Source organism: Thalassophryne amazonica, chromosome 4 (assembly GCF_902500255.1).
Source record: "Thalassophryne amazonica chromosome 4, fThaAma1.1, whole genome shotgun sequence".
NCBI classification, from domain to species: domain Eukaryota; kingdom Metazoa; phylum Chordata; class Actinopteri; order Batrachoidiformes; family Batrachoididae; genus Thalassophryne; species Thalassophryne amazonica.
Genome location: NC_047106.1, coordinates 89,137,599 through 89,152,501, shown reverse-complemented (window position 1 = coordinate 89,152,501; position 14,903 = coordinate 89,137,599). Strand labels below are relative to the sequence as shown.

The window sequence follows — 14,903 nt, the reverse complement described above, 5'->3', positions numbered from 1 at the left end:
AATACTTGTTGTTAGTGATTAAAATTTCTCGACAAGACTGGGGATTTTTTTTTTTAATTTGCACCTTAAAATAATGAGATTATAATGACCCGTGCTGTGCCGCTCATAGTCACACCCACATAGAGGTGTACACACACCACTGACTTCATGAATGAAACTCGGTCAATAAAGGATAATTGTGTAAAAATATAATATTATATATATATATATATATATATAAAAATAAATGTATTGTAATGGTTTTCTGAGCTGCGCTGCGTTGAACAGCAGCAGCTGCAGCAGGATGCCTCAGCTCAGTAGCTTGAACAGCGCAGATCCGTGTAACTTTCAACACTAATATTTGGGAATGTGTGGGTGTCAGAGTTAGTTTAATACTTTCCTGACATAATTTAATGTAATTTAATTTCACTGGCTTGATATCCAGGTCAAAATGACATTTTAACACGTATTTTGCGAGCATTTTTCTGAGTGTGTTCAGTCGGGTACTTCATCAATATTTTGCCCGGTTAGGAGACGTCATGTCGCTGTCCATGAAGGGATGTTTTCGTTTCAAAGAAAAAAAAAACAAAACATTATATACAGATAATATCATAAAATGCATTAAAATTGTAATCCTGCGAACTAATCCCCATTTTTACTAAATATACCTGTAATCTGAATATGTCTTTTTTTCTGTAACTGTAGCGGAATACAGTTACCCTTTTTGTATTCTAAGTACGTAACGCCGTTACATGTATTCCGTTATTCCCCAAGCCTGTATATATACGAGGGCTGTCAATAAAGTAACGGTCCTTTTTATTTTTTTCAAAAACTATATGGATTTCATTCATATGTTTTTACGTCAGACATGCTTGAACCCTCGTGCCCATGCGTGAGTTTTTCCACGCCTGTCGGTGACGTCATTCGCCTGTGATCACTCCTTGTGGGAGGAGTCGTCCAGCCCCTCTTCGGAATTCCTTTGTCTGAGAAGTTGCTGAGAGACTGGCGCTTTGTTTGATCAAAATTTTTTCTAAACCTGTGAGACACATCGAAGTGGACACGGTTCGAAAAATTAAGCTGGTTTTCAGTGAAAATTTTAACGGCTGATGAGAGATTTTGAGGTGATTCTGTCGCTTTAAGGACTTCCCACGGTGCGAGACGTCGCTCAGCGCTCTCAGCCGCCGTCGTCAGCCTGTTTCAAGCTGAAAACCTCCACATTTCAGGTTCTATTGATCCAGGACGTCGTGAGAGAACAGAGAAGTTTCAGAAGAAGTCAGTTTCAGCATTTTATCCGGATATTCCACTGTTAAAGGAGATTTTTTTAATGAAAGACGTGCGGACGGGTCCGCGCGTCGGGACGCAGCCGCTGCGACGCTCCGCCACAGGAAAAACACCTCTGTTGGAAGCCTTAAGGACAAGTTGGAACATGTCCTGCCTGTTAAACAATTTCTCATATACTCACTCCACTGAAAGCCATCAAAAGCCGCCTGGATTTTACAAATGGTTATCAACACGGAGGTGTTTTTCCTGTGCCGCCGCACCGCGTCGGCTGCGTCCCGACGCGCGGATCCGTCCGCACGTCTTTCATTAAAAAAATCTCCTTTAACAGTGGAATATCCGGATAAAATGCTGAAACCGACTTCTTCTGAAACTTCTCTGTTCTCTCACGACGTCCTGGATCAATAGAGCCTGAAATGTGGAGGTTTTCAGCTTGAACAGGCTGACGACGGCGGCTGAGAGCGCTGAGCGACGTCTCGCACCGTGGGAAGTCCTTAAAGCGACAGAATCACCTCAAAATCTCTCATCAGCCGTTAAAATTTTCACTGAAAACCATCTTAATTTTTCGAACCGTGTCCACTTCGATGTCTCTCACAGGTTTAGAAAAATTTTGATCAAACAAAGCGCTAGTCTCTCAGCAACTTCTCAGACAAAGGAATTCCGACGAGGGGCTGGACGACTCCTCCCACAAGGAGTGCTCACAGGCGAATGACGTCACCGACAGGCGTGGAAAAACTCACGCATGCGCACGAGGGTTCAAGCATGTCTGATGTGAAAACATATGAATGAAATCCATAGAAGGGACTCTGACATAAGTACACAGAATACTTACAGAAATAAATAAATAAACCAAGAACACTTTATACTTTAAATGAGCAATCCACAAACTGAATGTTTTTTGGATTCATGCCATCCTGCAGACTTAAATATCTACTTTTAAACACCTGATGATCTTCATTATCTTGCTGAAAACTGCACAATACAGTTCCTTCAAAGGAGAGTTTTGTTTATTTGACATCACATCCTGGTAATGAAATTATGCTCTTGACAAAGAAGAATAAAAACAAACAGAACATAATTTTCTCACATGACAGTAGACAATAACATTTCAAAGACATTTAATTTTAAGAAAGATTAAATGATAGTTTGTTTTGACAATCAGCTACAACCTATCCCTTTACCATAAGTCAAAGAAAAATCAAAGTTGAACAGAAGATCCATGGTTCATGGAAACATGGCAGGTCAGATCCAATCAGGACTGGGAACAGTGTATTACTGCCATGCATTGCTCTGTCCATTACACCATTAAAACTTCCTGAATCCTGATTGGAAACTACCCAAGCAGTCCACCGGTACATCCTCAACTCCAGAATGTTGTAGATGAAGCTCAGGGATCCATGCCACATGGTCATATTGCCATCGCTGACATTCCCTCATAATGCAAGGCGTCCAACTCATGAGAGTGCTCCTACATAACCATTAGTCATAGGCCTAGCACCAAAGACTTCCAGTCGTCACCTTAGATCACTGGTTAGAGTCCAAGTCTCCCAATCATACAATGTCTGGACTATTTGGGATACATGCAGTTTTTTTTCTTTGGTGCATTACTTTTTGTATGTTTTTTACAACACTGTTTCCATGAGGAATTTGATGAATACAATTACTACTGCCTCGGCCAATTATGGCCTATTTTGCTTAGATCCCAATTAAAGAAGTTTATGTAAAATGTACATTAGCTCATATTCATTCATTCATTCATTCATTTTCTGCCAATTATCTGGGTCTGGGTTGCTATGGCAGCAGATTAAGAAGCTCATCCCATACTTCTCTGTCTTCAGCCAAGTCCAGTAATTCTTCCCAGGGGATTCCGAGGTGTTCCCAAACCAGCTGGGAAATATAATCCCTCCAGCATGTCCTGGATCTTCCCTGGGGCCTCCTTCCAGTAGGACGTGCCTGGTAGATCTCCCAAGGGAGCCAACAGAGGGAATCTTCACCAGATGCCCGAACCACCTCCACTGGCGCCTTTTGAAGCTAAGAACCAGCGGCTCTACTCTGAGTGTCTTATAGACAGTTGAGCCTCTTACCCTGTCCAGGAGTGTAAGTACAGATACCACACAGAGGAATCGCATTTCTACCACGTGTATCTGCAACATTGTTCTGTTGGACATTACCCATAGTTCATGACCATCAGTGAGGATAGGAGTGTAAATTGAGTGGTAAATTGAGAGCCTTGCCTTCTGGTTCAGCTCTTTCTTCACCATGACGGCCTGGTACAGCATCTATAAAATATCAGACACCGCCCAAAACCGTTTATCAATCTCATGCTCCAACTTACCCCCCCACTCATGAACAAGACCCCAAGATACTTGAAACTCCTTCAACTGGAGCAATAACTCTCCCGTGACCCAGAGTGGACAATCCACCGTTTTCCGACAGAGGACCATGGTCTCAGATTTGGAGGTGTTGATTCTCATCCCAATCGCTTCACACTCGGCCTCAAACCTGCTTACTGCCTGAAGATGTCAACAGTCATTATCCACAAAAAGCAAAGATGCAACTTTGACGTCACCATACTGCACACCCTCTGGTCCCTGACTGTGCCTTGAAATCCCATCCAGGAATATCCCAAATGAGAAGGGACAGCACTGGCGGAATTCAACACCCACTGGGAACAGTTCAGATATAATGCCGAGAATGCAGACACAGCTCCTTCTTCAGTCATATAGAGACCAGATCGCATGTTGCAGTAGTTTCTTTACCTCTACACTCCTGCAATATCCCCTACAGGACACCTTGAAGGGGCCCAGTCGTACGCTTTTTCCAAGTCCACAGACTAGCTGGTCAAGCTCCCAAGACCCTACTAACATCTTTGTGAGGGTAAAGAGCTGGTCCACCATACCAGAACATGTGAATAAACAATATGGCAAAAAAATTTAAATGTTTCCTATAAAGCAGGAAATCCAGTTTGAAAGGGATCAACGTGTTTCAGTTGTTTTGGCAGATGCAGAAAGGATCCCATCTTCAGTGGTCTAATTTGGTCAATCTGTTGTACTGTATTAATGACTTTGCAGGAGGTCGCTATCCTTGAATGAACACATAACAGAAGAATTCACATTCTTGCCTCCCAGCCAGTCATTACATATGTCCTCTCTATATTTTAACCACAGATATTTCTTATAGAATCCAGCGCCAGCTCTCCTCTTTCCAGACGTTCAGTACAAAGAAGTGTCTGGAGGATTTTATGTGCTTTTCTCCTCTTTGCCCATTCTGCTCTTCGTGCCACTGCTGTGTTTTTATATTGTGGCTTGTTCCAAAAGAAAAGAAACAAAGAAAGGCTAAAGAAAGTCAGGTTGCACCGAAATATTGGGTTCCCCGCTGAAATGGAGGGTTGTTGTCAAAGTGGTGGTTATGTGAACTCTTTCATCCTTTTTCTCCAGGCTTTCACATCCTGTGACATCACCGCACCATGCCTGAGGGGTCACGGCGTGGCAGCCAGAGATTGCCCAGTAACACAGGTAAGAGCAAAGATGGTCCAGCCTGTAACAAACAAATAACTGCTGGAGGCTGTGATTGAATGTCAGCCAATCAAATTGCTTTGCAATATTAAAGATTTCACTAAGATGCTGGAAGGATAAGTTCAAATAAACAAGGCAGTTCTCCCAACCACATACAGCATAGGAAAAATTGATGCACAATGCATTGTTTTGTCAACTTCTGGGTATTTTTGGGGGGGAAGGGGTTCATTCAATCAAATTTTTATTCAGATTCTTTACATTGCTTGATGTCCATATTTTTTTTATTTGAGTCTGACAGAAAAAAGTAGGTTGTGGGTTTCCAACTTTTTCATTTTTTCTTGACAATGTGTGACATTTTGAATCACTGGGCGCAATGTTGCAGACACAATACTGAAGTGAAGTTTGCAAGAGTGTGTTAGATTGGCAAAATGGACAAAGCTGGTGGATGTGCTGTGATTCATCTTCTCACAATTCAGTTTAATTTATTTAATTTATATAGTGCCAAATCACAACAAAGCTGCCTCAAGGCGAGTCACACAAGTAAGGTCTAACCTTACCAACCCCCAGAGCAAGCACACAGGTGACAGTGGTAAGGAAAAACTCCCTCTGATGATTGAGGAAGAAACCTCAAGCAGACCAGATTCAAAGGGATGACCCTCTGCTTGGGCCATGCTACCAACACACTTGACAATACAAATACACATACATATATATATATATATATATATATACATATACATATATATATATATGAAATTTTGGGAGTCCATGTTGGTGTCCAGGACGGCAGGTCGGCTGGGGGGGAGGGTCCACAGATCCCATCTTGTATTTCGTAACCATTACAGAAGAAGACACCCACTCCCACTTCGGGATGGAGCAGTACCTCAGACAGAGAGAAAAACAAACAGAATCAGGTGGCAGAAAGACTACAAACAAGGTATAATTTGTCACCATTAAGCAACAAGAAAAACAAAAGAAATACTAAGGTGTGTACCACTAGCCCTACGCTTCACTAAGAGACCCAGACCTTAGATAAAATTGAGGCCATGACCTACTTTGTTCACTAATAAAATTAATTTAAAATGGTAGGAAGCACAGTACTATACCAAAGGGAAAATAAGTACATCTTAAGTCTGGACTTGAAAGTCTCTACAGAATCTCACTGTTTTATTGACGCAGGGAGATCATTCCACAAAGCAGGTACATGATAAAAGAAAGCTCTGTGACCCGCAGACTTTTTATTCACCCTAGGGAAACAAAGTAGCCTTGCACCCTGAGAATGCAGAGCCCGGGCCAGTACGTAGGGTTTAATTAGGTCAGCTAAGTAGGGAGGTGCTAGTCCGTAAATAATTTTATAAGTTAATAGCAGAACCTTAAACGATAAAGTGAATGTCTCCAAAGGGGATCCATGAGGACATGGTAATGACATTAGGGGAGGATGCCCCAACTTATGCTACAATTAAATGCTGGTCAGCTGAATTCAAGAGGGGCATTACAAGCTCGAAGATGGAGCAAGATCAGGAAGACCAAGAACTGCCACCTTGGTCGATATGACTCAGATGATCCACAATATAGTCCTCGCTGACAGAAGAGTAAATGAGTGTCACATAGCCAGTACTTTAGGTATTTCCAAGGAGAGAGTTAATTCAGTTTTGATGCAAGAAATGGGAATCATGAAACATTCAGCATGATGGGTCCCAAGGCTTCTTATGGCCGATCAGGAATACACAAGGTTCCAGATGTCCAGGGAGAATCTTGGTGTTGAGGTAAACTGTATGCTCAACCTTATGTTCCAGACAGGGATTGTTCTGGTGGCCATAGTCTTGTGATGTGTTCTATGTTTAGATCATGATGGACTGCTGTCACAAGAAATCTAGGAACAACAATATCACAATGAAGAGATTTTGCAACCATTCTCTCTGTGTGGAACAACATGATGGTAACGACAGAATGTTTTTTGGGCGGGAAGACACTGCTAAGCAAAACACAGCCAGAAGAACTCACAATTTCCTTTGAAGCATTGACATGGAAGTGTTCTAAAAAGCTTCAAGATCACCCAATATGAACGTGTTGAATGTGTGCAACACTGCCTAAATCCATCATTGTTTGGCCTTTGTAATATATCATACAGTTGTGCTCAAAGGTTTACAAATAAGTTTTTGATCCACTGTCAATTTTGCAAGTTTTCCCACCTGCAAAGAATGGAGAAGTCTAATGTTTTATCATAGATGCATTTCAAATGTGAGAGACATAACCTAAAAAGAAAATTCAGAAAATCACATTGTATGATTTTTAAATAATTAATTTACATTTTATTGGATGAAATAAGTATTTGATCACCTACCAACCAGCAAGAATTCTGGCTCTCACAGACCTGTTAGTTTTTCTTTAAGAAGCCCCCCATTCTGCACTCTTTACCTGTATCAATTGCACCTGTATAAAAGACACCTGTCCACACACTCAGTCATTCACAATCCAACCTATCCACCATGGACAAGACCAACGAGCTGTTTAAGGACACCAGGGACAAAACTGTAGACCTGCACAAGGCTGGGATGGGCTACAGGACAGTAGGCAAACAGCTTGGTGAGAAGGCAACAACTATTGGTGTAATTATTAGAAAATTGAAGAAACACAAGATGACTGTCAGTTTTCCTCAGTCTGGGGCTCCATGCAAGATCTCACGTTGTGGGATAGGGATGATTCTGAGAAAGCCCAGAACTACACGGGAGGACCTGGTCAATGAACTGAAGAGAGCTGGGACCACAGTCACAACGATTACATTAGTAACACATGATGCTGTCATGGTTTAAAATCCTGCAGGGCAGCAAGGTGACCATCCAGTGACCATCTGGATGATCCAGAGGAGGCATGGGAGAAGGTCATGCGGACAGATGAGACCATAATAGAGCTGTTTGGTACCAACTCCACTCGCCGTGTTTGGAGGATGAGAACAACCCCAAGAACACCATCCCAACAGTGAAACATGGGGGTGGAAACATCATTTTGGGGGGTGCTTTTCTGCAAAGGGGACAGGATGACTGCATCATATTGAAGGGAGGATGGATGGGGTCATGTATCGCAAGATTTTTGCAAACAGCTTCCTTCCCTCAATAAGAGCATTGAAGATGGGTTGTGGCTGGGTCTTCCAGCATGACAATGACCCCAAACACACAGCCAGGGCAACTAAAGGAGGGTCTCCATAAGAAGCATTTCAAGGTCCTGGAGTGGCCTAGTGAGTCTCCAGATCTGAACGCAATAGAAAATCTTTGGAGGGAGCTGAAACTCAAAGCCTGAAAAATCTGGAGAAGATCTATGTGGAGGAGTGGACCAAAATCCCTGCTGCAGTCTGTGTAAACTTCGTCAAGAACTACAGGAAATGTCTGACCTCTGTAATTGCAAACAAAGGTTTCTGTACCACATATTAAGGTCTGTTTTTCTATTGTATCAAATACTTATTTCATGCAATAAAATCCAAATTAATTATTTAAAAATCATACAATAAGATTTTCTGAATTTTTTTAAATTTTATTCTGTCTCTCACAGTTGAAGTGTACCTATGATAAAAATTATAGACCTCTCCACTCTTTGCAGGTGGGAAAACTTGAAAACTTGACAGTGGAGCAAATATTTTTTCCTCACTGTAGCTGGTCTCACTACTGTCTTGTAAATGTTCCCCTTCACTCTTGCAGATATTCTTAATCAAAATTGCTTCTGCCACCTTTCTCCACCCACTCCACCCTGCCTGCACTCTCTTCTTCACCTCTACCACACTCTCCATTACTTTGGACAGTTGACCCCAAGTAGTTAAACTCATCTACTTTCACCACCTCTACTTCTTGCAACTGCTCTATTCACACACATGTACTCAGTCTTGCTCCTATTGACTTTCATTCTTCTTCTCTCCAGAGAATATCTCCACCTTTCCAGGCTGGACTCACCTTGCTCTATACTCTCCCTACATATCACAATGTCATCTGCAAACATCATAGTCTATGCAGCCTCCAGCCTGACTCTTTCTTGCAGTCCAACAAGAAAGGACTCAGAGCTGATCCTTGGTGTAATCCCATCTCCACCTTGAAATAGTCTGTCATTCATACTTGCCATTGTCACACATGTCCTGCTCTTCCCTCACATACTTCTATGCTACTCCAGACTTCCTCATACAATACCACAATTCGTCTCTTGGTACCTTGTCATAAGCTTTCTCTAAATCCACAAACACACAATGTAAGTCTTTCTGGCTTTCTCTGTACTTCTCCAACATTATACTCAGATCAAACAATGCATCTGTAGTGCTCTTTCTTAGCATGGAACCATATTGCTGCTCACAGATCTTCACCTGTTTTCTAAGCCTAGCTTCTATTGCACTTTTAGATAACTTCATGCTGTGGCTGATCAACTTTAGTCCTCTGTAGTTACTGCAGCTCACCCTTGTTCTTGAAAATAGGAACCACTCTTCATCTCTACTCCTCGGGCATCTTCTCATTTTCCAAGATTTTATTAAACAATTTGGTTATAAATTCCACTGCCATCTCTCCTAGATTTCTATGCCTCCACTGGAATGTCATCTGGACCACTTGCCTTTCCACTCTTCATCCTCTTCATAGCTGCTCTCACTTCATCCTTACTAATCTCTTGCACTTTCTGATTTGCTTTCTCCACATCATCCAGCCTTTTCTCGCTCTCATTTTCTTCATTCCTCAGCTCCTCAAAATATTCCCTCCACCTTCTCAACATTCTCTCCTTACTTGTCAGCACATCGAAGTCTGCTCCATTCACCACTCGCTTGGGCTCACTCTCCACCACCTCATCTGACTCACCAACCTGGTCTCACGGCAAGTCGTGATTCAGCAGCAGGAAATATACATTAATCTATTGGTTTGTGATATTGTGATGAAAAGCTTCTCATTTTCATCACAGCAGCACAAATTCATTCTAATTCATTCTGTGATGGCTGCACAAAATCAAAAGTGAAGCGGGGGGGGGGGGGGGGGGTCACGGGTGGTATGGTTAGGGTCAGGGGAAAGAGTAAGATTAGGTTATGGTTAAGGTTAGGGTCGGGGGTAGGAGTAGGGATAGAAATAGTGAGTTTAAAAAAAACCCTGTCACGAGAGCATGAAAAAAAATGTGAGACTGGGCTGGACTCACTCCAGAAATCTTCTTTCTCCTTCATCTCACAACTTACCTGTGGGGCATATGTTGGAAATAGAAGGGGTCTTCAATTTCTAACTTCACACTTATCACACTGTCAGACACTCGCTTAACCTCCAACGCACTCCTAACATACTCTTCCTTTAAAATGACCCCAACATAATTCTTTTCATATTCACACCATGATACAATACTTTGAACCCACCGTCTATGCTCCTGCTCTTACTTCCCTTCCACTCGGTCTCTTGCACACACAATATGTCTCCCTTTCTCCTCGTAATCATGTCAGCCAGCTCTCTCCCTTTATCTGTCATATTGCCAACAATCACAGTCCTGACTCTCACTTCCACTCTTCTAGTTTTCCTCTTCTCCCACTGTCTGTGGACATGTTCTCCTTTTCTTCTTCTTCGCTCAGCAGTAGCCCAACTTTCGCCAGCACCCTGTTGAGCAATGGCATCGGTGGCGGTCATTATTAACCCAAGTCTTGAACGATCCTGTATGGAAATTTGATTTATAATGTGCATGTTTTTGTTTTGCCTTATTTTATGCCAGATGCCCTTTCTGATGCAACCCTACTCATTAATCTGGGCTTGGGACTGGAACTCAGAGGGTAACTCCATCAACTCACCTCATTTATCCAGGCTTTGGACCGGCACTCAGAATGTACTGACTGCACATCCCATGTGGCTGAGTTCACTATCAGAGAAGGAAGCCATTATTTTCTGATTGTTCATTGTCTTTGCTGGACAATAACAGTGTCCTGGTACTTCCTGTCTTCCTGTGTGGTTGTGAGAATTACTCACTAATGGGCTACCTAAGGTGACATTTGGATGTCTTTGGACTGAGACATGTATAAGACCTACAAGATTATGACATTTTGTCAACTCTCACAAGTAATGGCTGGTCTCTGTTGTGATCTGTTATTTGCGTTTACACCAAGCTTGCATTGTGTGAGTGAAAAATATGTTAATATCCGCGATTATTGATGCAACCCCATGCAGAGTCAACTGAAAGTCTATTATGACCCATAGGATCAAGTTGAGAGTGAGTTGAGACGTGAGAGTTTCTCAAGTCCGATTATGAGACCAATGTATTTGTTAACCTGTTGCACAACTTGTGCGAGTGTTTTAAACAGTTCAGTACACTCTCACGCCTGTTGGAGACATTTGGGGTGTGAAGAGGAGTGATGGCGACCAAGAAGGTTATTTTTTCCAATCATGGAGACCCCATTGTGACCAGCCTGCAACCCCAGTGGGAGTCAGTGAGAGTGATGGCAAGCATGGCAATTGTTTGATCGCAACTCGGTCGTGGACTCGGTGTAAATGGGGTGTAAATCTCTTTGGAGGATTCTTGTGTATTGTTGGATTGTCTTTGTGTTGAGCATTCAGTTTTAGTGAGACTCAGATAAGGAGTACCATCTGCATGGTGAATTGCTGAATTCTTGCTGTCCTCTGTCTCACTCATCCTGAGCTATGTAATGTGAGGCCCCGAAGCCTACACTTTGTATGCATTCTCTTTGTTTTGGCCCATGAAGGAAATTGATAAAATTTTCTGAAAATTGATAAATTATGAAGGGTGACTGAAAACCTTTGAGCTCGACCAAGAAGAAACCACAACTGAATTAATGTGCCATATTTCCTTGATCAAATGCCTGATCTTGAATAGAGGCCTGCTCATTTAATGGTCGGGTCAAAACTTTGTCTGAAAACAATAAGTGTCTGCCTTAAATAGGCTCCGGACATTATGTGCATTACATTTGGTTGAGTCACTCTTTTTTGTAAGTGCGCTGTAGAGTGGTACCTTAAAATGCTAAAGCCTGATTTATGCTTCTACAACTCCATAACGCAGTGGCCATGCAATGACGTCGACATGGGTGTGACCCTTTTAAAGTTCTCCGTCCCATTGGTGGGTGCCTCAATGCAATTTACTGCAGGAACAGTGGCTTTTTCTTGTACAATTATCAATTTCCAAACCAATGCTACGGTACATGCAATTTGAGTGTCTTTGTAGTTTTCTGACTCCGTGTTGTAAAGTTGGTCATATTTACGGTCTTTTATGCCAAATGTTTTATGTCAAAATGTAATTGGCAGGCGCACTGCAAAAACATTTAAAATATGATGGGAGAGGAAGGAGTGAAACAGGAAAATTGACCAGTCACAGCCCTTGCAGTGTGTTGATTGGAAGGTGCATGTCAGGTTATGGAAATGATTTGCAGCAATGCAGAGGGCTCGGACCTAAAGCGTTTGTCTTTGGTTCACCACACCCATTGATATGTGTGAAATTTAGCACAATATTACACCGCAGGCCACAAGCAGGATTTTGTTAATAATTGCCAGCCTTGAATTACTGCCTGCCTCGTTTAGGCGCCGGATATGAGCATGGTGTGAAAAAAATAAATGCCTGGACTTTTAATCAAGGATATATGGTAATGCTTTATATTTCAACATAAACTACATGTAAATCCGCATGCTTTTTCCATTGTTGCTCCGGTTTGAAGTGATGAACCCAGGTCTCGCCCATGGTCGTAAATCATCTCATGAAGTTATCCAGATATGCCTCAAAAAGCTGAAGATACTCCCTGGACATCTGGAATCTTGTGCATTTCTGATTGGCTGCGAGAAGCCTTGGGACCCATTGTGCTGAAACTTTTGTCATGTATGTAATTCACACAACATCAATATTTAGTTTTGGCCCTTGGTCCGCCATCTGCATCAACATATGGCCCTTTAAAAAAATGCATTTGGACACCTCTGCTCTCAACATATGTGTGGTTTTGAAGTTCCATATAGGTTCAACTGACCATGTTTTTCAGTTTCTTTAATCCCAAAGCCATCAAGGCCATGACTGCTTTTGATCAGATGAGTTTCAGAATGAATCACATCACTTTTTCATCGCTTTTTATTGTTTTCTCTGAGCTGCAAACTTCTTGTCACAAAGTCAAAGACTATTTTGAACCACACATACACGCATGCAGTAACACACACGCACACACACACGTGTGCAGGCTCTCACTCACTCAGTAATGATGTATAATTACACAGAGCCACCATAGTGTTCAGTCTTCCTGCTGTTTTATATATATATATGTTTTACAGTACACACACATACATACATATATATATATAGTGTTGCATTTGAGGACACGGTCACACAGTCTGTTTACCATTGACGCAACAGAGCAACAGATTTCTATACACACACACGAGCGCACACATGCACACTAATTGTTACATTCAAGCAGAACTACATTTAGACATATGTGCCCTTTTTCGTGCAGGAAGTTGTGTGGTTTGTGGTGATAAAGCGTATCGCTCAACAAAGTGTCTGCTGTGACACACAAGTATAAAAGGCCGCACTCAGCTTGTTGATTATAATCATAGAGGAAACGCCCAAGATAAGACTGCAGAAAAATGACAATGCCCGATGGAATAGAATTTGAGGGGAGGAGGAGGAAGGAGAAAAGTAGAGGGAAGGAAAAGAAAGAAAAGACAAGCATCAGAAGAAAGGAGGAAGGGGAACAGAAAAAGGTTGTGTTCTGTTCTGTGATTGGCTGCTTTGTGGAGCCTTCCTGCTGTTATTGCTCTGATAACAAGCTGCCAGAAACAACTCACAGCCAGAATACCAGGCACACAGTGTGGATGGACAAAAAAGTAAAAATGTCAACAATAATCACAGGAACAACAGACATCCAGTGTCACTGAATCAGTTTGCAACCTTACACCTGTCACAGAGCACAGCATCATGTGACTGAACATGTGGCTCACTGTTTTTTGGTTTCCATGTTCACTTACTTACTAATCAAAATCATCATGTGGATACATATGGGATGGACTGAGCAAAAATGAGAAGTGAGCTCAACTTACAAGGTGCAATCTGGGGGAACAGCATGATGATCAGGGAGATTTTTACATGCAGCTGCAACCACAGTGTGAATACACCCTCATCCTCCAGGCTGTCATGTTCAACTGCAAGGAAACTGCACAGGTCACCTGGTGGAAGGTGCCCTAGCTGTCCCCAAATGACTGTCCTCTGATGCAGACTGAGTGCTCTCACTCTCAGACAAATTGGTTTAAACAATTGCAGTCTAATTTATAAACGCTGACAGGTGGCCAACTGGTTAGTGCGTATGGTTTCAATTCAGAAGATTCCCAGTTCAAATCCCACCCCTGCCACATTTCTCCATGTAATGTGGAGTTGTGTCACGAAGGGCATCAGGCGTAAAACCAAATCAATATGCGGATCCACCATGGATCTGTTGTGGCGACACTAAGTGGAAGAAACAAGGGAGCAGCTGAAGGGACTTACTTTTACGCATTATCCACAAGGCGTAATCAGCTGAAGTCAGCCCTTCAATCATATTAGCAATATACGGATCTAACGCATCTCTATTGTCAACCTGCAACACTTACTAAAAATGTTTACAGTTCACCTGTTCTGCAGAGACATTTTATCTTCCATCAGAAACTGTTAAATTAAATACACCCAATGTTTGCAGGGATTGATTTTATTCAAGCAGTAACCCCTATAATCAATCCTCTTTTTTACGGAGAAGCTGCAGCTTAGTATGTAACAGCTTTGAAAAGGAAATTCAGAGTGCAGTACTTTTCCACTCATCAAAACAGGACAGAAATCATATTTTGCCAGTAGTAGTACTACTGCAATTTTTAAGGCTATTTTTATATTTGCCACCCTGGTGAATCAATGAAAAGTACACATGATTTGACAATGTGGCAAGGATTTGGATTAGTAAGTGGATTGGACCTGTCCCTTCAATATCCAGTATGTGAATGACATCAATATTGGACCTGATACCGATATTAGGTTGGATCGGGCCCATCTATAATTCCATTGTGGCAAAATACAGGAATTGAAGACTGTATAATCCAAGAAAAAGTAATAATATTAAGTGAATTAAATTTGTGGCAGCATGGGGGATTAGTGGTTATCACAACTGCCTCACAGTGAGAAGGTCCCAGA

The 14,903-nt window shown here is 42.0% G+C and overlaps 1 protein-coding gene across 2 annotated transcripts in view; it reads left to right on the top strand.

Annotated features, from left to right (window-relative positions):
* plekhg2 (pleckstrin homology domain containing, family G (with RhoGef domain) member 2) overlaps window positions 1-14,903 on the top strand; it is a 372,433-nt gene that overhangs the window by 90,893 nt on the left and 266,637 nt on the right. For both annotated transcript variants that reach the window (XM_034168230.1, XM_034168229.1), the window contains exon 2: window positions 4,695-4,772. In XM_034168230.1, coding sequence (XP_034024121.1) covers window positions 4,724-4,772 — 49 coding nt within the window. In that variant the 5' untranslated portion in view covers window positions 4,695-4,723. The remainder of the gene's footprint in view (window positions 1-4,694; window positions 4,773-14,903) is intronic.